Raw genomic sequence first — 26,856 nt, 5'->3', positions numbered from 1 at the left:
AACAAAAACCACATTCACAGAAAGATAGACAAGATGAAAAGGCAGAGGGCTATGTACCAGATGAAGGAACAAGATAAAACCCCAGAAGAACAACTAAATGAAGTGGAGATAGGCAACCTTCCAGAAAAAGAATTCAGAATAATGAGAGTGAAGATGATCCAGGACCTCGGAAAAAGAATAGAGGCAAAGATCAAGAAGGTACAAGAAATGTTTAACAAAGACCTAGAAGAATTAAAGAACATACAAACAGAAATGAACAATACAATAATTGAAATGAAAACTACACTAGAAGGAATCAATAGCAGAATAACTGAGGCAGAAGAACGAGTTTGTGACCTGGAAGACAGAGAGATGGGATTCACTGCTGCAGAACAGACTAAAGAAAAAAGAATGAAAAGAAATGAAGACAGTCTAAGAGACTTCTGGAACAACATTAAATGCAACAACATTCACATTATGTTGTGAATAGGGGTCCCAGAAGGAGAAGAGAGAGAGAAAGGACCAGAGAAAATATTTGAAGAGATTATAGTTGAAAACTTCCTTAACATGGGAGAGGAAATAGCCACCCAAGTCCGGGAAGTCCAGAGAGTCCCATACAGGATAAACCCAAGGAGAAACACGCTGAGACACATAGTAATCAAATTGGCAAAAATTAAAGACAAAGAAAAATTATTGAAAGCAGCAAGGGAAAAACGACAAATAACATACAAGGGAACTCCCATAAGGATAACAGCTGATTTCTCAGCAGAAACTCTACAAGCCAGAAAGGAGTGGCATGATGTACTTAAAGTGATGAAAGGGAAGAACCTACAACCAAAATTACTCTACCCGGCAAGGATCTCATTCAGATTCGACGGAGAAATCAAAAGGTTTACAGACAAGCAACAGCTAAGAGAATTCAGCACCACCAAACCAGCTCTACAACAAATGCTAAAGGAACTTCTCTAAGTGGGAAACACAAGAGAAGAAAAGGACCTACAAAAACAAACCCAAAACAATTAAGAAAATGGTCATAGGAACATACATATCGATAATTACCTTAAACGTGGATGGATTAAATGCTCCAACCAAAAGACACAGGTTTGCTGAATGGATACAAAAACAAGACCCATATATATGCTGTCTACAAGAGACCCACTTCAGACCTAGGGACACACATAGACTGAAAGTGAGGGGATGGAAAAAGATATTCCATGCAAATGGAAATCAAAAGAAAGCTGGAGTAGCTATACTCATATCAGACAAAATAGACTTTAAAATAAAGAATGTTACAAGAGACAAGGAAGGACACTACATAATGATCAAAGGATCAATCCAAGAAGAAGATATAACAATTATAAATATATATGAACCCAACATAGGAGCACCTCAATATATAAGGCAACTGCTAACAGCTATAAAAGAGGAAATCGACAGTAACACAATAATAGTGGGGGATTTTAACACCTCACTCACACCAATGGACAGACCATCCAAAATGAAAATAAATAAGGAAACAGAAGCTTTAAATGACACAATAGACCAGATAGATTTAACTGATATTTATAGGACATTCCATCCAAAAACAGCAGATTACACTTTCTTCTCAAGTGCGCACAGAACATTCTCCCGGATAGATCACATCTTGGGTCACAAATCAAGCCTCAGGAAATTTATGAAAATTGAAATCATATCAAGCATCTTCTCTGACCACAACGCTATGAGATTAGAAATGAATTACAGGGAAAAGAACATAAAAAAGACAAACACATGGAGGCTAAACAATAGGTTACTAAATAACCAAGAGATCACTGAAGAAATCAAAGAGGAAATCGAAAAATACCTAGAGACAAATGACAATGAAAACACGATGATCCAAAACCTATGGGATGCAGCAATAGCAGTTCTAAGAGGGAAGTTTATAGCTATACAAGCCTACCTCAAGAAACAAGAAAAATCTCAAAGAAACAATCTAACCTTACACCTGAAGGAACTAGAGAAAGAAGAACAAGCAAAACCCAAAGTTAGCAGAAGGAAAGAAATCATAAAGATCAGAGCAGAAATAAATGAAATAGAAACAAAGAAAACAATAGCAAAGATCAATAAAACTAAAAGCTGTTTCTTTGAGAAGATAAACAAAATTGATAAATCATTAGCCAGACTCATCAAAAAAAGAGGGAGAGGACTCAAATCAATAAAATTAGAAATGAAAAAGAAGAAGTTACAACAGACACCGCAGAAATACAAAGCATCCTAATAGACTACTACAAGCAACTCTATGCCAATAAAATGGACAAGCTGAAAGAAATGGACAAATTCTTAGAAAGGTATAACCTTCCAAGACTGAACCAGGAAGAAATAGAAAATATGAACAGACCAATCACAAGTAATGAAATTGAAACTGTGATTAAAAATCTTCCAACAAACAAAAGTCCAGGACCAGATGGCTTCACAGGTGAATTCTATCAAACATTTAGAGAAGAGCTAACACCCATCCTTCTCAAACTCTTTCAAAAATTTGCGCAGGAAGAACACTCCCAAACTCAATCTATGAGGTCACCATCACCCTGATACCAAAACCAGACAAAGGTACTACAAAAAAAGAAAATTACAGACCAATATCAGTGATGAACATAGATGCAAAAATCCTCAACAAAATACTATCAAAGAGAATCCAACAACACATTAAAAGGATCATACACCATGACCAAGCAGGATTTATCCCAGGGATGCAAGCATTCTTCAATATACGCAAATCAATCAATGTGATACACCATATTAACAAATTGAAGAATAAAAACCATATGATCATCTCAATAGATGCAGAAAAAGCTTTTGACAAAATTCAATACCCATTTATGATAAAAACTCTCCAGAAAGTGGGCATAGAGGGAACCTACCTCAACATAATAAAGGCCATATACGACAAACCCACAGCAAACATCATTCTCAATGGTGAAAAACTGAAAGCATTTCCTCTAAGATCAAGAACGAGACTAGGATGTCCACTCTCGCCACTATTATTCAACATAGTTTTGGAAGTCCTAGCCACGTCAATCAGAGAAGGAAAACAAATAAAAGGAATCCAAATTGGAAAAGAAGAAGTAAAACTGTCACTGTTTGCAGATGACATGATACTATACATAGAGAATCCTAAAGATGCCACCAGAAAACTACTAGAGCTAATCAATTAAATTGGTAAAGTTGCAGGATACAAAATTACTGCACAGACATCTCTTGCATTCCTATACACTAATGATGAAAAATCTAAAAGAGGAATTAAGGAAAAACTCCCATTTACCATTGCAACAAAAAGAATAAAATACCTAGGAATAAACCTACCTAGGGAGACAAAAGACCTGTATGCAGAAAACTATAAGACACTGAAGAAAGAAATTAAAGATGATACCAACAGATGGAGAGATATACCATGTTCTTGGATTGGAAGAATCAACATTGTGAAAATGAGTATACTACCCAAAGCAGTCTACAGATTCAATGCAATCCCTATCGAATTACCAATGGCATTTTTTAGAGAACTAGAACAAAAAATCTTAAAATTTGTATGGAGACACAAAAGACCCCGAATAGCCAAAGCAGTCTTGAGGGGAAAACAGGGAGCTGGAAGAATCAGACTCCCTGACTTCAGACTATACTACAAAGCTACAGTAATCAAGACAATATGGTACTGGCACAAAAACAGAAACATAGATCAATGGAACAAGATAGAAAGCCCAGAGATAAACCCATGCACCTATGGTCAACTAATCTATGACAAAGGAGGCAAGGATATACAATGGAGAAAAGACAGCGTCTTCAATACGTGGTGATGGGAAAACTGGACAGCTACATGCAAAAGAATGAAATTAGAACACTCCCTAACACCATACACAAAAATAAACTCAAAATGGATTAGAGACCTAAATGTAAGACTGGACACTATGAAACTCTTAGAGGAAAACATAGGAAGAACACTCTTTGACATAAATCACGGCAAGATCTTTTTTGATCCACCTCCTGGAGTAATGGAAATAAAACAAAAATAAACAAATGGGACCTAATGAAACTTCAAAGCTTTTGCACAGCAAAGGAAACCATAAACAAGACGAAAAGACAACCCTCAGAATGGGAGAAAATATTTGCAAATGAATCAACGGACAAAGGATTAATCTCTAAAATATATAAACAGCTCATACAGCTCAATATTAAAGAAACAAACAACCCAATCCAAAAATGGGCAGAAGACCTAAATAGACATTTCTCCAAAGAAGACACACAGATGGCCAAGAAGAACATGAAAAGCTGCTCAACATCACTAATTATTAGAGAAATGCAAATGAAAACTACAATGAGTTATCACCTCACACCAGTTAGAATGGGCACTATCAGAAAATCTATAAACAACAAATGCTGCAGAGGGTGTGGAGAAAAGGGAACCTCTTGCACTGTTGGTGGGAATGTAAATTGATACAGCCACTATGGAGAACAGTATGGAGGTTCCTTAAAAAACTAAAAATAGAATTACCATATGATCCAGCAATCCCACTACTGGGCATATACCCAGAGAAAATGATAATTCAAAAAGACACATGCACCCCAATGTTCATTGCTGCACTATTTACAATAGCCAGGTCATGGAAGCAACCTAAATGCCCATCGACAGATGAATGGATAAAGAAGATGTGGTACATATATACAATGGAATATTACTCAGCCATAAAAAGGAACGAAATTGGGTCATTTGTTGAGACGTGGATGGATCTAGAGTCTGTCACACAGAGTGAAGTAAGTCAGAAAGAGGAAAACAAATATCGTATATTAACGCATATATGTGGAACCGAGAAAAATGGTACAGATGAACCAGTTTGCAAGGCAGAAATTGAGACACTGATGTAGAGAACAAACGTATGGACACCAAGCGGGGAAAGCGGCAGGGGGTGGGCAGGGTGGTGTGATGAATTGGGCGATTGGGATTGACCTGTATACACTGATGTGTATAAAATTGATGAGTAATAAGAACCTGCTGTATAAAAAGAAATAAAATTAAATTAAAAAATTAAAAAAAAAGAACGTTATCTCTTTTTACTCATTCATTTATACAAACAGTATTTTTTGAGAACTGACTGTGTGTCAATCCTGTGCTGAGGATACAGTCATGAACAATAATGTTCTATAATAAATAAAACTAAGTTATTTTCAAAAAAAAAGTTACATCGTACACCTTAAATATATACAATTTTTATTTGGCAATTGTACTTCAATAAAGCTGGAAAAACACCCAATTTATTTTCTTTCCACAAATACATGGGTTTCCCCACCTAATTAGCATAGGATATTATTGCATTATAAAATTATTGCTATTGTATTTGGGCTATGGGTAGAAAAATGACATATCAGCATATTTTATTTATTTTATTTTATTTTTAATTAAAAAAATTTTTATTGAAGTATAGTTGATTTCCAATGTTGTACCAATCTCTGCTGTACAGCAAAGTGACTCAGTTATACATATATAGACATTCTTTTTTTATATTCTTTTCCAGTATGGTTTATCACAGTATATTGAATATAGTTCCCTGTGCTATACAGTAGGACCTTGTTGTTTATCTGTCCTATATATAATAGTTTGCGTGTACCAACCCCAAGCTCCCAGTCCATCCCTCTCCCTCCCCGCCCCTTGTCAACCACAAGCCTGATCTCTATGTCTATGAGTCTGTTTCTATTTTGTAGATATGATCCATTCTTGACACTGATCCTGTGCTTGCCCATTGTCTTTAGGATAGTTTCTATGTTCCATAAAATGGATGCCAAGGCCCTGCATGATTTGGCCCCTGTTGGAGAGCTCATTTATTATCACTTCTCCTTTAGAAATCTACACTAACCGTACTAACTTCTTTTGGTTCCTCAAATGAGCCAAGCTCCCCTTTACTCTAAGCCTTCCAACATGTACGTTCTCTCTGCCTGGTTTACCCTTCCCTCAAATCTTCACTAGGGTAACTCTTTAGCATTGGTCAGGTTGCAGCTCAGATATTACCCCCATTAGGAGACCTTCACAGATCTCCTGGGTCTAGATCAGATGCTGATGTATCCCAAGTACCCTTTGCTTATCCTATTATACCACTTACTATACTATACAAAAACATCCACCTGTGAGTTTGATGAGGGTAGGGTCCTATCTTGTTCACCAGTGGGTCCCTAGTGTTCTAAACAGTGATCAATAAACATATATCCAATAACTAGTTGGTACTTAATAAACACTTATTAAATGAATAAATGAACAAAAAGGAAGTTGTAGTAGCTCCTCACCTGTGAGGCAGAAGAGGTCCTGCAGGTCAAGGGGTAGAATCTAGAGTAAGGTGAGTTTGCATGAGTACTATACTACAGAGCCAACAGGAGTCTTCTGCCTACACATCTTCTTGAAACCAAATGTGTGCTCTTAATCCTTACTGAGCCTTTTCATGGACGCTAATGAAAAGGCTCATTTGACCATCCAAACTGAAATCCTGAGTATTTAATCATCTAGACATCATCTAATTGGTTAAAACAACCCTAGCTATTATCATTATATTATAGAAATCAGGAATAGTTAGGAGCAAATTATAACAATTAGACAGTCTATTCTAGGAGTTCAACATCTTTTCTTACTCTAACATATCTGAAGGATATGATATAATCTCATCAGTAACAGTCGTCTTCTTAATGGGGTGCAGTGGTCAGAATTTCCAGGGGTGTGTATACCTTGAACGAACTCCTTAGATAATGTTGAATCTCTTAAACCTGAGTTGAAAATCAGTGATTCTAGTCTAACCTTTAGAAAAAGCTAAGATGTGAGAAGTAAAGACTTGAAGGTCATTACTAGTATAACTACTAATGGCAGAGTTGGGACTAGAATCCTGGTCTCCTGGCCTAGAGTTCATAATTTTTTCTAATATTGAGAAACAAATAACTAGAAGGAATTTAAGAGAGTGAGGAGGACCAGAAGTACCTTTCGAGAACTTCAGGTCAGCTGGACCTGTGACCTCCTTTAGGCAAGTAAGATATTCCTCAAAGATATCTTACCTTTACAGCATTTTTCTAGTGGGGCATGTTCACACTTTACCTTACATGATGCTATATTGCTTATGTTTGTTATAATGGGTATGTATTATTTTGGTAAGTAAAAATGTCTCATAAATATTTTTAAGCAGCCTAATCTTTAACTAACCTCTATACCCAGTTCACTTTAGGACTTCAATGCTAAGGACAGGAGTTTGGTAGCTGTACCAACTACAGAGCCTGATACAACGTCTTACGAGTAGTTAGTATTCTAAAACTGATTGTTAACCGAGTGTCAGTGATGAAAGCCTGTTGAGATAATTTACTGCAAGGCTAGTTCCACGAATGAAAATATAACTTTAAAGTGCATTTTGGAGTATGAGCAAGCTAAGACGTTTTAGCTTACTTAATATCTTATTTGATATAAAGCCACTTTCCAGAGTGTTGTGCTGTGGGTACTTAAGCTGTTGGCTTCCATGACCAGTAGGCAACCTTGGGGACTGTACAGCTGAAATCAACAATCCTCTTCAAGTCTACACACACGGTAAACCTTCAAAACCTTTAATTTTGTCTTGTGAACAAGTCCCTGACACTCTATCTGTTCTCAAAACGATTTTCATCTCTCTCATTTGATAGTAGCACAGTGATGGCTCACTAAAAAGCAGTAAATACAAGAGCCGTACTAGAATGAGGGCACTTCTTAACTCTAGTTAATATTTGTATAGGCAGAAGTCTGTTTCTTTGAGATCATAGTCTTTCATTTTCATCTGTATCAACTTAATGCTGGCTAAGTCTTATTCCATTATTATTTTTAAGAAACGAAGGACAAAGGATATATTTCAATCTTATTTGTTTTTTCCCTTTACTCTTTTATAATACCAAAAATGAATACTAAGTTTTTCTTGATCTGTCCAAAGGTAAAGAAAACTACAAAGAAGAGATACTGAAAAAAGAGACACATATACACAGCCAGACAGCCAGAGTAAGAGAGTGACATGGAAGTGTACAGATGTGATCATTTCTTGTGATGAGGTAGGCCATAACTTGAGGCTTAGAGTCTTCTATGGGCTTCGATAGTATCAGTGAGTACAAAAAAGGACAGTCTGTCTGAAAGAGAGTACCTCTGTAGACATTAGAGTGGTTATTCATAATTTAATGAATATGAGTGCCTAAAATGCCTCGGAGACCATGCTACTATGTTCATTTTCCAGAGAGAATTTACTAATAGCTGCTAATTTCTGAAGCTTTTGCATACATTAACACTTTTGATTATTACAATGACTGCATGAGGTAAGCAAGCCTAATTATTCCCATTTATAGCTAAGGAAACTGAGGCTCAGAGGGATGTCACTACTCTAAGGTCACATGCTTGATAAGGTGGCAGTAACATCAGGATCAGGATCCAGAAATTGTGACTCAATCTAATACCTTTTCTATTACACAATGTTGCACTTTTATTTTTATTCTCTTACTAGGACAGAAATATGGGGGGATGGTGGGTATGGAGAGATATTAATATTGTGCCTGATTTCTGAAAATGCTCCTACAGGAAGAGAACAGATGGTTTTACAATAATATTTATAAAATATGGACACTATCTCTGTGGGAATTCTGGATTCACGTTATCTGCTTCTAAGACCTCCTGACCCTCTGAATATATTCTACATTTCATTCTAACTAGAAAATTACATTCTGCAGATTTCTGGAGTACCCAGCAAGAGATGTTTAAGCAAGCCACCTAGAACTATTATTACTTCAGAAACATATCACAAAGATGGATCTCAGCTTGAAATCCTGGCACAGAATTTTGGAACTGTCGTGACTCACAACACCTTCAATGAAGGGATCGTGCTTTCCTTGCAGAACAACAATATGCGAAAGGCCTCATATAATTAGCAAAAATGAACTTAAAGCTGATATCAATTACTTTTGGCCAACTCAAAACAGGAGCAGTAAATTTAAGATAGAGATGTAGTAAAGAAAAAGATCTCACGCATTTTCTTAAAGTTATAAAGTGCCACGATTTATACTGGAGGAAAACTAACCCTGTGTTTGGGACTCCTGCTTCCTAGTCAATGCCTTCATTTATAGAGTAATCCAAAGGAAGAAAATGAGATGAATCCAATCATTTCTTGAATGGTGGGTCAGAAAAATTGGGTATGACCTGGATATAGCCACTGACATTTTTTTAAGGCAAGATGGACTATGTGTTATGGTTACCAAAGGGGAAATGTGGGGGGAGGGATAAATTAGGAATTTGGGAGTAACATATACACACTACTATGTATAAAATAGATAAAAAACAAGGACTTACTATATAGCACAGGGAACTATACTGAATATTTTGTAATAACCTATATGGGAAAAGAATCTGCAAAAGAGTATATATATATATATATATATATATATATATATATATATATATATATAATTTATATATGTGTATAAATATCACATATATATATAAAACTAGATCACTTTGCTGTACACCTGAAACTAACACAACATTGTAAATCAACTATACCTCAATAAAAAATAAATTTAAAAAAAGGTAGACTATGTCTATGTTATGCCCCTAAGCAACTAGTTTAGTAGTCTGGTGAAAACAGGAAAACAGTCTGATTTATTCTTGGTGAACCTATGCAGGTTCCTAAGGATCCCGACGTCCCTTGCTTTTCCTAAGTGTGAATGAACCATTTGTTAAGACTTTTTTTCTCCCACAGGGATTAGTGAAGTTCATCAAGCTTAATGCCTATAGTTCCTAGACAGAAAAAAATCTAGACTCCTTACACCCCCTGCCCATTTGCTTGTTTGGTTATTCATTTAACAAATGTTTGAGTGTCTTCTATGTACTGTGTAAGGTAAAACTCTAGGACTCAGCTTCACCACCCTACCTTTGCTTAATTTTTACCTGTTGCCAATAAATGTACCTGCTCCCTCCTTAAAATGTAAGCTTCTCTGAGGGTCTTATTCATCTTTATACTGCTGGTAGTGCCTAGAAGTCTTGTTAAATGACAATAAAATAAAGTTTTGAGAAGTGAAATTAAAGGATAGTAACATCAAAAAATTATACAAGGAATTAGAACTGATTTTCCTGCTCTCTTTTTAAACTTATCTCTATTTTTTTTTTTTTTTACCACCCCACACCCCTCATCTCTATTTTTGACCTTTGAAAAATGTTTTCTTCCTGAAATCCCTGTCAGGCTCTTAAATGTTCAAGGTAAATGACTTTTTTTTTTTTTTTTTGATATTTGTGATGCAAACCTGAGCTGGATAGGTAAATTAAAAAAAAAAATAAATTTATTTATTTATTTTTGGCTGTGTTGCGTCTTCGTTGCTGCGCACGGGCTTTCTCTAGTTGTGGTGAGCGGGGGCTACTCTACGTTGCGGTGTGCGGGCTTCTCATTGCGATGGCTTCTCTTTTTGGGGAGCATGGGCTCTAGGTGCGCGGGCTTCAGTAGTTGTGGCTCGCAGGCTCTAGAGCACAGGCTCAGTAGTTGTGGCACACGGGCTTAGTTGCTCCACGGCATGTGGGATCTTCCCAGACCTAGGCTCAAACCCGTGTCCCCTGCATTGGCAGGCGGATTCTAAACCACTGCGCCACCAGGGAAGTCCCTGGATAGTTAAATTTTTATTATAATATATCAAGTAACTTGTGGATTTAGAAACAACACCTAATAGGCTTTTTTGTTTTGGCCTTAACTCACCCCCCTCTGATTTACCTATCCCATCCAACCTCTTACTCTGTTCATATGGTTTATAGATTGACTCACTTCTTCAATGAGAAGTTCTTTATTCTTATAAAACAGAGTCAGCTCATTGTCTTGAGACACACTGTCTTGATATACGGTGTAGATTTATATACCCAGCTGCCTCTTTAACATATATACTTGGTGCCTAGTAGACACCTCAAACTTAGCATGCCTAACTGAATTCTTGATTCCTTCTTTACACCCCTTTACATTCCTCTTCTCCTGTTTCTCCGTCTCAGAAATGGCAAATCTACTAGTCTAGTTCCTTAGGTTCAAAACTGTGGGGTCATCTTTGGTTTTCTCTTTCATACCCCTTATCTAGTGAACCTCCAAATCCTGTCAGCTATTCCTTCAAAGATCTGTCCACAACCTGACCACTCCACCCCACCCACCCCCATTGCCTCCATCCTGGTCTAAACTACCATCATCTCTCGCCTGGGTTATTGTTACACTCCCCTACACATCTTTCTGCTTCTGTCCTTTCTCTCTGCAGCAGCCAGAGGGATTCTCTTACAACATAAGTCAGGTCCTGTCACGCCTCTCCTCAAAATTCTCCAATGGTTCCCCATCTCATGCAGGGTGAAGGTCAGAGTCCTTAGCTTGGTCTACAACAAAGCTCTAAATTTGACTTCCCCCTCTGATCTCATCTCCTTCCTTCTCCTTCTTGCTCACTCTGCTCCCAGCCACACTGATCTTTCTGGAACATATCAAGCATTCTTCTACTTCAGAGCATTTGTATTTACTGCTTCTTCTCTCCTCCTTTCCCTGCCCCCGGTCCAGATATTCACATGGCTCACACCTTCATTTCATTCAGGTCTCTTCTCAAATGTTCCCTTATTAGAGGGACCTTCCCTGATCACCTTACAGCACACTTCATCACGTTCTCTCCCTCTTGCCCTGGTATATTTTTCTCCACAACACTTACCACCACCGATTTTGTTTATTATCTGTCTCTTTACACTGGAAGTTAAGCTTTTTAAGGGCAACAAGAAATATTTATTGAGGGTCTACTATGTGCCGGGTCCTTTCCTGGGCAACGAGGATGTAAAAGTAAATAAACACGATTATCCTTATGGCATTTTCATTCTAGTATTATAGAAACTGCTGTATTTTCTCAGTAAATATTTGAAGAATGTTTTGAATAAATATACCATACACTCAGCAGAGTAAGAGGAATGGTTCAAAAGTGAAGGAGATTTGGATTGGCTTGTCACCCTCTAAATCACTGGAGAACCCACCACATCTAAAGAAATGGTGCTATAGCCTCCCAGGTGAAAGGCTGGAAATCTAATCAAATCCCAGAACCCCCAAGCATTCTATTCTCCTAACTCTAAGGGGCTCTTGGATTCCTCCCTGCTATACTGTTTAAATAAAATATCTGGGATTGCATGAGAAGTTAGGCATCGGCACAAAGTGACTAGTGTCTAGTGACTGACAAGAGTGTCAGACCAGGAGGAAATTAGATAAGAAGTACTAAAAATTAATGAGAGGCTTTGGCCTTCAACAGAGGGAAAAACTATTTTGTATCAAAACAGAATAAATACTGTAAGGAAAATCAGTAGCAGAGATGCTAGTAGCCAGATCCAGATAAAGTGGTTTGGGAGAGAGGAGGAAGCTGCCTTCTTTACGAGAAAACTTGGAAGGCCAGATGAAGATGTAAACTTTAGAAGCTATTAGACCTCCCCCGTGGAGAGGAAGGGAAGACCATGCCCACTACAGAAGGTGATATTGCTCTTACCATCTCTCTTATCTCTTCCTTAGCAATCAGGGAATATGAAAGATTTTGTGGTACTGGGAATAGTTCAGGGTACGAGTCAAAGGTGGAAAGACCTACATGCATCAAAGAGTAAGATGATAAGGAGAGGAAAGGGACCTTGATTCTCAGTTCTCAGTTTCTACATAGCTTTCTGAAGACTTCCAGGAAACTGGCGGCAAGCAGTATATGAATAATGGGTGCCTATTACTTCATGGACCACATTTCCTAGGCTTGAACATGGTCATGAATTGTATGCAAAGTATCTGCTCTAGAGAATGGCCCCGCTGGTCCATTTCTCAATTGAAGGGCTCAAAGCTGCTGCCACCTCCATTGACTAAAAACAGCCTACTTATTTCTGACTCTCTTTTCTTTATTACAGGTCCTTCTTCTGAGCTCTTTTTCAGACTTCATCCAGTTTTACCTCTTTTTGTCCCAAATGACAAAGTCCTGGCCCCATTGCTTCAATTGCTCATGCGGTCTGGAACTGCTTCCATCGCTGGCCCTTACTTACATTGACAAATGTCAGCTTTAAAAAAATCTCATTTTCACCTTCATAAAGCCATATTGCTTTGTAACCCTCCAGAACATATATCTTTGGCAGATTTAGCCAGCCACGTGCTGTCTTTGAATCCAGATGGCTTTACAACAGCCCATAGCTATGCATTCTACAAACTCCTACTCTAAAGAGGTAGCATTCTGTCAATTGACAGAATGATGTTAAAATAGAGCGATTCAAAGACCCTGCCCAGGAGCTACCTCAACATTTTGTTATGCCCCACAAAATGCATTGCTAGTTAACTCAAATCTGTTTCACCTTCAATAGGGATGGTTTTCATGGTACATCATAACCTAGCTGAAGGAGCAATCAACATTACCAACTTACATTACAAACACCAACAATTTGCTAGATACTAGGTTAGATTCTGGAGCTTCACAAAGAGAAATGAATCCCTGCCCTCAAGAAACTTACAGATGAGTTCTAGAGGCATGGTAGCTGACACCAACAATGACATAATTATCATTGGATTTAACATATCATGTAAGTGCCACCATGGCACAATACTCTGTCAATTCCAAGAATAGGACTGAATCCTCTTGGTGGCCTTAGTAGATATAGGATGTCCCCAGGAGAGATGAAGTCCTTATGGAGGGTGATCTTGAGAGGTACAAATGCTACCATGGCTATCAGACATACTGTGAAAGGACTAAAGGTACTGGGGTTGGAGGAGACAGGATACTTGTATAGTCAATTCTATGTCAAAAGAGTAGGTTAGGTAGGTTAAGCTGGAAAAACCTTCTGTGACCTTGCGTCTGTGGAAAATATAGGAGATTGTGAAGTACACTTGAAAAGGTAGTTCTCAGAATGGTACTCTCATCAACTGATATGTGATAAAGGATCACCCAAATAGACTTACCATCTGCTCCTTCACTGCTTTTGCTTCTTTTATTGCGGCGAACACGCCTACTCTCCTCTTCAGAGTATGACTTTTCTTCAGGGATGAAGAAATTCAGAAGGGCCATCTGAAAAATAACAAGTAGATAAGTCAAAGGTTGACCCCAGTCAACTATAGCCAACATAAAAAACTGCCTTTCTGTAGACAGTCTGCCTTCACCTTAAATTCAGAGTGTTTAAGATGAATGGATAAAGATGTAGTGTGTGTGTGTGTGTGTGTGTGTGTGTGTGTGTGTATATATATATATATATATGGAATGGAATATACAATTGAATATTAGCCATAAAAAATGAAACATTGCCATTTGCAGAAACATGGATGGACCTAGAGATTATCATACTAAGTGAAGTAAGCTAGACAAAGATAAATATCATATAATATTGCTTATATGTGGAATCTAAAAAAAGGATACAAATGAACTTATTTACAAACCAGAAATAGACCCACAGACATAGAAAACAAATTTATGGTTACCAAAGGGGAAAGAGGGGGAGGGATAAATTAGGAGTTTGTGATTAACATATACTCACTACTGTGTATAGAATAGGTAAACAACACGGACTTGCTGTATAGCACAGGGAACTATAAATATTTTGTAATAATCTATGAGGGAAAAGAGTTTGAAAACGAATATATATATATATATATATATATTTTCATCTGAATCGCTGTGCTGTACACCTGAAACTAACACAACATTGTAAATCAACTATACTTCCAATAAAAAAAATTCAGAGTGTCTAAAGCCTGAGCCCATCCTCCCTTCCACTGCACAAATTCTTTTATTTTTGATACCATTATTATCCCAAAAATGTAGGCACGAAATTTTGGTTAATCTCTTCTGCCCTCCTCTCATCTGCCCCAAATACCTAATGAGTAATCATTCAGTCCTACTTGTCAGTATAGTTCTGGGGTTCAGAGAGCCCAGTCATAGATTTTTAACTTCCCTTACATACTACTGATGTCTGCCCAGAATTAGACTTGGGCTTGCTACTCCCTCTTGGACTTCATTATTATACATCCATGACTTTTCCACATTCCTATTTATGCTGAACTTTTGGCTTGTTCCCAGAATGCTGTGCATCCAATTATGATTGGATGGTACCATTTATGCCAACGCTCTTCTGGGAGTTAATAATGACAAAGAGCACAATTATTCTCTCCCTTTCCTAGATTCCAACAGAACTCTTACAGCATTTTGGTACTTAGTCCTCTACTGTCTTATGATAGTCTCTCATAATAATACAACATATTTCATATGTGAATGGGCCTGGTATCACTAATGATAATCACAGCCTAAATATATACTTGCTGAATTGAATCATAATTTTTCAGCATGAGTGCTTACTTGTGGTTAAAAAAAATGTGCCTGAGGTAAACAGTGGACAGAGCAGTAGGACTGAAAGTGATTCCAAACCCGACTCTGCCACTTATAGCTGTGTAACCTTGGGCAAGGTACTTAAGATTTAATTTCCTCATCTGTAAATAGGGACAATAATACTACTTTGCTCATAAAGTAGTTGGGTTTGTACAGTACCCAGCATGTAATATGCACTCAATAAATGTTAGCTATTATTGTAATTAAAATTAATATTAAAAATAGACTGGTTAGATAGTTTGGAGGTTAAAAAGAAGAAATGAAACTGCATTTTCACCCTATTGTTGGTTCAAAAAATAAACAATTCCAGAATATCCTCGTGTCTGCTGCATCTGTGATTAATTGGAAAAAGGATGGGTAGAACTCAAGTAAGCCTTAACATTCTACACAAACTTTCTTGAATTCCTGTGATTTACTGTTTATGTAAAACAATTATACCCAATAGCCTTAATATACAAGATTAGCATCTTACAGATTATATTCACGTATTAAATACATAATTAACAATCTCCAACTTGGCATAGGGTTGTATTTAAAAATATTTAGGTTGAATCATATGAAACTGCCATTTTAGTATGTCAAAAATGGTTGAATATCAGCAATTTCACATGGTTCAACTGAGCAGTGTTTTTGTCACTTGACTGGAATGTAAAATGCACTTTCCTGTAGAATCAACATAATAAAGTCTGGCTAGGTTTCCAGATAAAGCCCATAGAAAGTTACTTAACCCACAATATAAATAAGCTATCATACTAGTAATAATATAATCCCAAACTGCTATTTACACTAAAATCTCAATCATTTGCAACTCTAGAAGAACAGGTAATTCTGGATAGAAGAGTTTTCATGATAAATTTGAGTGCTGAAACTCACTTCAGCTATTTTGGATAGAAATTAGTCTACAATATATGATTTCACTCAGGGTTTACTAAATATGTAGAAGACTATTTGCCTGTACATTAAATGGCACCAGTCCACTATGGTTTTGAGGGTTTTTTTAAGTTACACTTACATTACAGAGTAATACATGCTTTGTTAGAGAGAAGCATAAAGTTCTCTGGGAGGAAGAGGAAAAGTACCTAATACAGACCGGGAGTGGACAAGGCTTTTTGGAGGAGGTGCTACCTCTGTGAGTCCTGAAGGATATTGAGGATTTAGTGATGAATGAGAAAATGAAAAGGAATTCCAGGCAAAGGGAGCATTGTGCTTCAAGGTTCAGAGGAAATAGAGAAGCAGTTTTTGGAAATATAAGTAGCATAAAGTAAGTGGTAGGAGTTGGGGAGGAATGGTAAGGAATGAGCCAAGAGACATTAAACAAAGGCCAGATCATGTTAAGGAATTAAGATTTTACCCTGTAGCATAGGGGTCCTCTGAAGGATTTTCTCCCTTTGTAAATTATGTACTTTATGAAAATTTTAGCTAAAATTTACGTACAATAAAGTGCACACATTTTAAGCATACAGTTTGAAAAATACACACCTTTGTAACCACCACCCAAATCAAGATATGGAACATTACCATCACCCCAGAATTTTCCCTTGTGTCCCTTCCAGTCATTCTTCAGTGCTACTCCAACCTCAGGCAACCGCTGTTCTGATTCTATCACCATAGCTTAGTTTTTCCAATTCTAGAACCTCATATAAATGGGATCATACAATATGTTTATATGATTTTTGTGTTGCTTCTTTCCCTCAGCACAATGTCTGTGAGACTCATTCACGTTGTTGTGAGTATCAGTAGTTCATTCCTTTTTCTTCCTGAGTAGTATTTAATTGTACGGATATACTATAACTTTTTAATGCATTTGCCTTTTGAGGGACATTTGGGTTATTTCCAGTTCGGGGCTATTATGAATAAAGGTGATATGAGTATGAGTCCTTGAGGGGATATATGTCTTCATTTTTCTTGGGTAAACAGCTAGGAGTGGAACCTCTGGGCTATATGGTAAGTATTTACTGTAAGGGAACTGTCAAACTATTTTCCAGTGACTGTACCTTTTTCTACTCCCACTGGTAATGTGTGAGCAATCCACTGCTCTGCATCTTCACTACGCTTGGTGTTGTCAATTTTCCATTTTAACCATGCTTCTGGATGTGAAGGAGTTTCTCATTTTGGTTAGCTTATGAGTTCTTAAACTTCTTTTTAATGCTTTTTTGGTCTCTTACCTTGCTGTCAACTAACAGATTTCACTTCATCTACTTATAACATCTTTTCTAGTCTCTTCAGATTTGCTGCTTATAACCTCTTATAGGCTTGACATCTCACATCTCATTAAAACTAATTAGAATCATGTACAAACAGAATAAAGAGGCAGTCAGTGTGTTTTTGAATGGCTTTTCCAATAAGTAAGATGCGTATTCTCTGGTGGCTTAGAGGCCATTTGTTTACTGCTTATTCTTGGCTATGGTCTGGATAAGTGAGTCACTTGGAGAACTGAGTTTTACATAGGTATGTTATTACAGTATAATGCTATTTCTAGGGGAAAGGAATTTTGAAGCACAAATGGAGAACCTCCCCACCATCACCAACCAGAATTCCAGAATTTTTATACTCTTTGTGTTCCTTCATGGGCTCAGCTCCTATGGGGATTCGTGGCAGGGTCACCAGCACCTTCTTGTGTCCTGGCAGCAGCAGTAGGAGAATGTGCTCACATATTAATTGTTCCAAAAGGTCTGAAGGGAGCTTGTGAAAACTCAGGCTCCCAGGAGAGCTGAGGGAGAAACCAACTCCTGCAGATGGAAAAAACAACTCCAGCTTCCATGGGTAGTAGGAGTAGCTTAAAGTCCTTTCAGAGAGGCTGTTGATGAGTATGGGACATTCATAAGTCAAGTGTTCATTAGAAGGGGACTGCCTTTATATGAAAATGCTTTGAACAGAACATAGTTTCTATTTTCTCATTGAAAAAAACACAAAACACTGCTTAAACTGAAAGAGGATCCCTACTCACAGTGATCTTATTTGAGTCTCAATTAGAGATAGGAGGGAAAACTAACCTTTGTGTAGTATAATGGTAAAGACAAAAATCAGTGACTGGGGGAGACCTTCAAGATGGTGGAGGAGTAAGACGTGGCGATCACCTTCCTTCCCACAGATACATCAGAAATACATCTACATGTGGAACAACTCCTACAGAACACCTATTGAATGCTGGCAGAAGACCTCAGACTTCCCAAAGGATATACATATATATTTTTCCTTTTTCTCTTTTTGTGAGTTTGTATGTGCATGCTGCTTCTTTGTGTGATTTCATCTGTATAGCTTTGCTTTTACCATTTGTCCTAAGGTTCTGTCTGACCATTTTTTTTCTCCTTTTTAAAAAATTACTTAAAATTATTTTTTATTTTTAATAATTTATTTTTTATTTTAATAAATTTATTTTATTTTATTTTTTCCTTTCTTTCCTTCTTTTTTTTAATCCCTTTTCTTCTGAGCCGTGTGGATGACAGGCTGTTGGTGCGCCGGCCGGTGTCAGGCCTGTGCCTCTGAGGTGGGAGAGCTGAGTTCAGGACATTGGTCCACCAGAGACCACCTGGCTCCATGTAATATCAAACAGCGAAAGCTCTCCAAGAGATCGCCATCTCAATGCTAAGACCCAGCTGCACCCAACGACCAGAAAGCTCCAGTGCTGGACACCCTATGCCAAACAACTAGCAAGACAGGAACACAAACCCACCTATCAGCAGAGAGTCTGCCTAAAATCATAATAAGGTCACAGGCACCCCAAAACACACCACAAGACGTGGTGCTGCCCATCAGAAAGACAAGATTTACCTTTATCCACCAGAATACAGGCACCAGTCCCCTCCACCAGGAAGCCTACACAACCCACTGAACCAACCTTACCCACTGGGGGTAGACACCAAAAACAACAGGAAACTAGGAACCTGAAGCCTGTGAAAAGGACACCCCAAATACAGTAAGTTAAGCAAAATGAGAAGACAGAGAAACACACAGCAGATGAAGGAGCAAGGTAAAAATCCACCAGACCAAACAAATGAAGAGGAAATAGGCAGTCTACCTGAAAAAGAATTCAGAGTAGGGATAGTAAAGATGATACAAATTCTTGGAAATAGAATGGAGAAAATACAAGCAATGTTTAACAAGGACCTAGAAGAACTAAAGAGCAAACAAACGATGAGCAACACAATAAATGAAATGAAAAATTCTCTAGAAGGAATCAATAGCATAAAAACTGAGGCAGAAGAACGGATAAGTGACCTGGAAGATAAAATAGTGGAAATAAATACTGCAGAGCAGAATAAAGGAAAAAGAATGAAAAGAAATGAGGACAGTCTCAGATACCTCTGGGACAACATTAAATGCAACAACATTCAAATTATAGGGGTCCCAGAAGAAGAAGAGAAAAAGAAAGGGACAGAGAAAATATTTGAAGAGATTATAGTTGAAAATTTCCCTAATATGGGAAAGGAAATAGTTAATCAAGTCCAGGAAGCACAGAGAATCCCATACAGGATAAATCCAAGGAGAAACATGCCAAGACATATATTAAACAAACTATCAAAAATTAAATACAAAGAAAAAATATTAAAAGCAGCAAGGGAAAAACAACAAATAACATACAAGGGAACTCCCATAAGGTTAACAGCTGATCTTTCAGCAGAAACTCTGCAAGCCAGAAGGGAGTGGCAGGACATATTTAAAGTGATGAAACGGAAAACCTACAACCAAGATTACTCTACCCACCAAGGATCTCATTCAGATTTGACAGAGAAATTAAAACGTTTACAGACAAGCAAAAGCTAAGAGAATTCAGCACCACCAAACCAGCTTTACAACAAATGCTAAAGGAACTTCTCTGCACAGGAAACACAAGAGAAGGAAAAGGAGGACTTCCCTGGTGGTGCAATGGTTAGGAGTCTGCCTGCCAATGCAGGGGACATGGGTCTGAGCCCTGGTCCAGGAAGAAACCACATGGCACAGAGCAAATAAGCCCATGCGCCACAACTATTGAGCCTGCACTATAGAGCCTGTGAGGAACAACTACAGAAGCCCGAGTGCCTAGGGACCATGCTCCACAGCAAGAGAAGCCACCAAAATGAGAAGCCTGTGCACCGAATCAAGAGTTGCGCCCACTCACCGCCACTAGAGAAAGCCTGTGCGCAGCAACAAATACCCAATGCAGCCAAAAAATAAAAATAAGACAAAATAAATAAATTTTTATTAAGAAGAGAAGGAAAAGACCTACAATAACAAACCCAAAACAATTAAGAAAATAGTAATAGGAACATATATATCCATAATTACCTTAAATGTAAATGTATCAAATACTCCAACCAAAAGACATAGACTGGCTGAATGCATACAAAAACAAGACCCAAATATATGCTGTCTACAAGAGACCCACTTCAGACCTACGGACACATACAGACTCAAACGGAGGGGATGGAAAAAGATATTCCATGCAAATGAAAATCAAAAGAAAGCTGGAGCACCAATTCTCATATCAGACAAAATAGAGTTTAAAATAAAGACAATTACAAGGGACAAACAAGGACACTACATAATGATCAAGGGATCAATCCAAGAAGAAGACATAAAAATTGTAAATACTGACATTCACAGAAAGATGCACAAGATGAAAAGGCAGAGGGCTATATACCAGATGAAGGAACAAAATAAAACCCCAGAAAAACAACTAAATGAAGTGGAGATAGGCAACCTTCCAGAAAAACAATTCAGAATAATGAGAGTGAAGATGATCCAGGACCTCGAAATAAGAATGGAGGCAAAGATCGAGAAGATGCAAAAAATGTTTAACAAAGACCTAGAAGAATTAAAGAACAAACAAACAGAGATGAACAATACAATAACTGAAATGAAAACTACACTAGAAGGAATCAATAGCAGAATAACTGAGGCAGAAGAACGGATAAGTGACTTGGAAGATAAAATAGTGGAATTCACTGCTGCGGAACTGACTAAAGAAAAAAGAATGAAAAGAAATGAAGACAGCCTAAGAGAACTCTGGGACAACATTAAACACAACAACATTTGCATTATAGGGGTCTCAGAAGGAAAAGAGAGAGAGAAAGGACCAGAGAAAATATTTGAAGAGATTATAGTCGAAAACTTCCCTAACATGGGAAAGGAAATAGCCACCCAAGTCCAGGAAGTGCAGCGACTCCCATACAGGATAAACCCAAGGAGAAACACGCCAAGACACATAGTAATCAAATTGGCAAAAATTAAAGACAAAGAAAAATTATTGAAAGCAGCAAGGGAAAAATGACAAATAACATACAAGGGAACTCCCATAAGGTTAACAGCTGATTTCTCAGCAGAAACTCTACAAACCAGAAGGGAGTGGCATGATATACTTAAAGTGATGAAAGGGAAGAACCTACAACCAAGATTACTCTACCCAGCAAGGATTTCACTCAGATTTGATGGAGAAATCAAAAGCTTTACAGACAAGCAAAAGCTAAGAGCATTCAGCACCACCAAACCAGCTCTACAACAAATGCTAAAGGAACTTCTCTAAGTGGGAAACACAAGAGAAGAAAAGGACCTACAAAAACAAACTCAAAACAATTAAGAAAATGGTCATAGGAACATACATATCGATAATTACCTTAAAAGTGAATGGATTGAATGCTCCAACCAAAAGACACAGGTTTGCTGAATGGATACAAAACCAAGACCCATATATATGCTGTCTACAAGAGACCCACTTCAGACCTAGGGACACATACAGACTGAAAGTGAGGGGATGGAAAAAGATATTCCATGCAAACGGAAATCAAAAGAAAGCTGGAGTAGCTATACTCATATCAGATAAAATAGACTTTAAAATAAAGAATGTTACAAGAGACAAGGAAGGACACTACATAATGATCAAGGGATCAATCCAAGAACAAGATATAACAATTATAAATATATGTGCACCCAACATAGGAGCACCTCAATACATAAGGCAACTGCTAACAGCTATAAAAGAGGAAATCGACAGTAACACAATAATAGTGGGGGACTTTAACACCTAACTTACACCAATGGACAGATCACCCAAAATGAAAATAAATAAGGAAACAGAAGCTTTAAATGACACAATAGACCAGATAGATTTAATTATTTTATTGGACCTTCCATCCAAAAACAGCAGATTACACTGTCTTCTCAAGTGCGCATGGAAAATTCTCCAGGATAGATCACATCTTGGGTCACAAATCAAGCCTCAGTAAATTTAAGAAAATTGAAATCATATCAAGCATCTTTTCTGACCACAACGCTATGAGATTAGAAATGAATTACAGGGAAAAAACTGTAAAAGACACAAACACATGGAGGCTAAACAATAGGTTACTAAATAACCAAGAGATCACTGAAGAAATCAAAGAGGAAATTAAAAAACACCTAGAGACAAATGACAATGAGAACATGACGATCCAAAACCTATGGGATGCCGCAAAAGCAGTTCTAAGAGGGAAGTTTATAGGTATACAAGCCTACCTCAAGAAACAAGAAAAATCTCAAATAAACAATCTAACCTTACACCTGAAGGAACTAGAGAAAGAAGAACAAACAAAACCGAAAGTTAGCACGAGGAAAGAAATCATAAATATCAGAGCAGAAATAACTGAAATGGAAACAAAGAAACAACAGCAAAGATCAATAAAACTAAAAGCTGGTTCTTTAAGAACATAAAAAAAATTGCTAAACCATTAGCCAGACTCATCAAGAAAAAGAGGGAGAGGACTCAAATCAATAAAATTAGAAATGAACAAGGAGAGGTGACAACAGACACCGCAGAAATACAAAGCATCCTAAGAAACTACTACAAGCAACTCTGTGCCAATAAAATGGACAACCTGGAAGAGATGGACAAATTCTTAGAAAGGTATAACCTTCCAAGACTGAACCAGGAAGGAATAGAAAATATGAACAGACCAATCACAAGTAATGAAATTGAAACTGTGATTAAAAATCTTCCAACAAACAAAAGTCCAGGACCAGATGGCATCACAGGTGAATTCTATCAAACATTTAGAGAAGAGCTAACACCCATCCTTCTCAAACTCTTCCAAAAAATTGAAGAGGAAGGAACAGTCCCAAACTCATTCTATGAGGCCACCATCACCCTGATACCAAAACCAGACAAAGATACTACAGAAAAAGAAAATTACAGAGCAATAGCACTGATGAATATAGATGCAAAAATCCTCAACAAAATACTATCAAAGAGAATCCAACAACACATTAAAAGGATCATACACCATGATCAAGCAGGATTTATCCCAGGGATGCAAGGATTCTTCAATATACGCGAATCAATCAATGTGTACACCATATTAACAAATTGAAAAATAAAAACCATATGATCATCTCAACAGATGAAGAAAAAGCTTTTGACAAAATTCTACACCCATTTATGATAAAAACCCTAAGAAAGTGGGCATAGAGGGAACCTACCTCAACATAATAAAGGCCATATACGACAAACCCACAGCAAACATCATTCTCAATGGTGAAAAGCTGAAAGCATTTCCTCTAAGATCAGGAACGAGACAAGGATGTCCACTCTCACTACTATTATTCAACATAGTATTCGAAGTTTTAGCCATAGCAATCAGAGAAGAAAAAGAAATAAAAGGAATCCAAATCAGAAAAGAAATAAAGCTGTCACTGTTTGCAGATGACATGATACTATACAATAGAGTATCCTAAAGATGCGACCAGAAAACTACTATAGATAATCAATGAATCTGGTAAAGTTGCAGGATACAAAAGTAATGCACAGAAATCTCTTGCATTCCTATACACTAATGATGAAAAATCTGAAAGAGAAATTAAGGAAACACTCCCATTTACCATTGCAACAAAAAGAATGAAATACCTAGGAATAAACGTACCTAAGGAGACAAAAGACCTGTATGTAGAAAACTATAATACACTGAAGAAAGAAATTAAAGATGATACGAACAGATAGAGAAATATATCATGTTCTTGGATTGAAGGAATCAACATATTGAAAATGACTATACTACCTAAAGAAATCTACAGATTCAGTGCAATCCCTATCAAACTAAGAATGGCATTTTTCACAAAACTAGAACAAACAATTTCACAATGTGTATGGAAACACAAAAGACCCCGAATAGCCAAAGCAATCTTGAGTAAGAAAAACGGAGCTGGAGGAATCAGGCTCCCTAACTTCAGACTATACTACAAAGCTACAGTAATCAAGATAGTATGGTACTGGCACAAAAACAGAAATATAGATCAATGGAACAGGATAGAAAGCCCACAGATAAACCCACGCAGATACTGTCACCTTATTTTTGATATAGGAGGCAAGAATATATGATGGAGGAAGGACAGCCTCTTCCATAAGTGGTGCTGGTAAAACTGGACAGCTACATGTAAAAGAATGACATTAGAACACTCCCTAACACCATGTACAAAAATAAACTCAAAATGGGTTAAAGATCTAAATGTAAGTTTAGACACTATAAAACTCTTAGAGGAAAACATTGGCAGAACACTGTTATCCATATATCACAGCAAGATCCTTTTTGACCACCTCCTACAGAAATGGAAATTAAAACAAAAATAAACACCTGCGAACTAATGAAACTTAAAAGCTTTTTCACAGCATAGTAAACCATAAAAAAGACGAAGAGAGAACCCTCAGAATGGGAGAAAATATTTGCAAATGAAGCAACTGACAAAGGATTAATCTCCAAAATTTACAAGCAGCTCATGCAGCTCAATATTAAAATAACAAACAACCCAATCCAAAAATGGGCAGAAGACCTAAATACACATTTCTCCAAAGAAGATATACAGATTGCCAACAAACACATGAAAGAATGCTCGGGCTTCCCTGGTGGCACAGTGGTGGAGAATCTGCCTGCTAATGCAGGGGACACAGGTTCAAACCCTGGTCTGGGAAGATCCCACATGCCACAGAGCAACTAGGCCCGTGAGCCACAACTACTGAGCCTGCGCATCTGGAGCCTGTGCCCCGCAACAAGACAGCCCGCGATAGTGAGAGGCCCATGCACCATGATGAAGAGTGGCCCCCACTTGCCACTACTAGAGAGAGCCCTTGCACAGAAATGAAGACCCAACACAGCCAAAAATAAAAATAAATAAAACAAATGTGGGGTTTAAAAAGTTCTGATAAAAAAAAAGAGTTGGCTGTTTATTTAAAAAATAAAAAGAATGCTCAACATCATTAATCATTAGAGAAATGCAAATCAAAACTCATTGAGATGTTACCTCACACCACTCAGAATGGCCATCATCAAAAAATCTACAAACAGTAAATGCTGGAAAGGGTGTGGGGAAAAGGGAACCCTCTTGCACTGTTGGTGGGAATGTAAATTTATACAGCCACTATGGAGAACAGTATGAAGGTTCCTTAAAAAACTAAAAATAGAACTATCATACGACCCAGCAATCCCACTACTGGGCATATACCCTGAGGAAACCATAATTCAAAAAGAGTCATGTACCACAATGTTCACTGCAGCTCTATTTACAATAGCCAGGACATGGAAGCAACCTAAGTGTCCATCGACAGATGAATGGATAAAGAAGATGTGGCACATATATACAATGGAATATTACTCAGCCATAAAAAGAAATGAAATGGAGGTATTTGTAATGAGGTGGATGGAGTTAGAGTCAGCCATACAGAGTGAAGTAAGTCAGAAAGAGAAAAACAAATACAGTATGCTAACACATATATACGGAATCTAAGGAAAAAAAAAAAAAAGCCATGAAGAACCTAGTGGCAAGATGGGAATAAAGACACAGACCTACTAGAGAATGGACTTGAGGATATGAGGAGGGGGTGGGGTGAGATGTGACAGGGTGAGAGAGTGTCATGGACATATATACACTACCAAATGTAAAATAGATAGCTAGTGGGAAGCAGCCACATAGCACAGGGAGATCAGCTCGGTGCTTTGTGACCACCTAGAGGGGTGGGATGGGGAGGGTGGGAGGGAGGGAGATGCAAGAGGGAAGAGATATGGGAACATATTGTATGTGTATAACTGATTCACTTTGTTATAAAGCAGAAGCTAACACACCATTGTAAGGCACTTATACTTCAATAAAGATGTTAAAAAAAAAATACTGAAGGTCACAGGTGGCAATTGGTAGTGACCAAAATGTACTCAATTCTAATTTTAAGCTAACTGCCTTAACTGCTAAGCTCTATTATCATAAGGACTAATTAGTAAACAGTAAATAAATTTTGGCTTCTCTTTTAGAAAAGTATCCTTCAGACTTATCTCACTTAACATTATTAAATTGTATCTCATTGTATAAGAAAAAAAAAAAAAGAAACGAAATTGAGTTATTTGTAGTGAGGTGGATGGAATTAGAGTCTGTCATACAGAGTGAAGTAAGTCAGAAAGAGAAAAACAAATACTGTATGCTAACACATATATATGGAATCTAAAACAAAATGGTTCTGAAGAACCAAGCGGCAGGACAGGAATAAACACACAGATGTAGACAATGGACTTG

At 37.5% G+C, this 26,856-nt stretch overlaps 1 protein-coding gene across 5 annotated transcripts in view; it reads right to left on the bottom strand.

The window, feature by feature from the left end:
• Positions 1 to 26,856, bottom strand: part of EDA (ectodysplasin A) — a 362,661-nt gene that overhangs the window by 84,639 nt on the left and 251,166 nt on the right. For all 5 annotated transcript variants that reach the window (XM_082446036.1, XM_082446037.1, XM_082446038.1 and 2 more), the window contains exon 2: positions 13,938 to 14,043. In XM_082446036.1, coding sequence (XP_082302162.1) covers positions 13,938 to 14,043 — 106 coding nt within the window. The remainder of the gene's footprint in view (positions 1 to 13,937; positions 14,044 to 26,856) is intronic.

This window comes from Balaenoptera physalus (assembly GCF_965194825.1).
Source record: "Balaenoptera physalus genome assembly, chromosome: X".
NCBI lineage: Eukaryota > Metazoa > Chordata > Mammalia > Artiodactyla > Balaenopteridae > Balaenoptera > Balaenoptera physalus.
The sequence above is the reverse complement of the archived record's forward strand: the minus strand, read 5'-3'. Positions and strand labels throughout refer to the sequence as shown.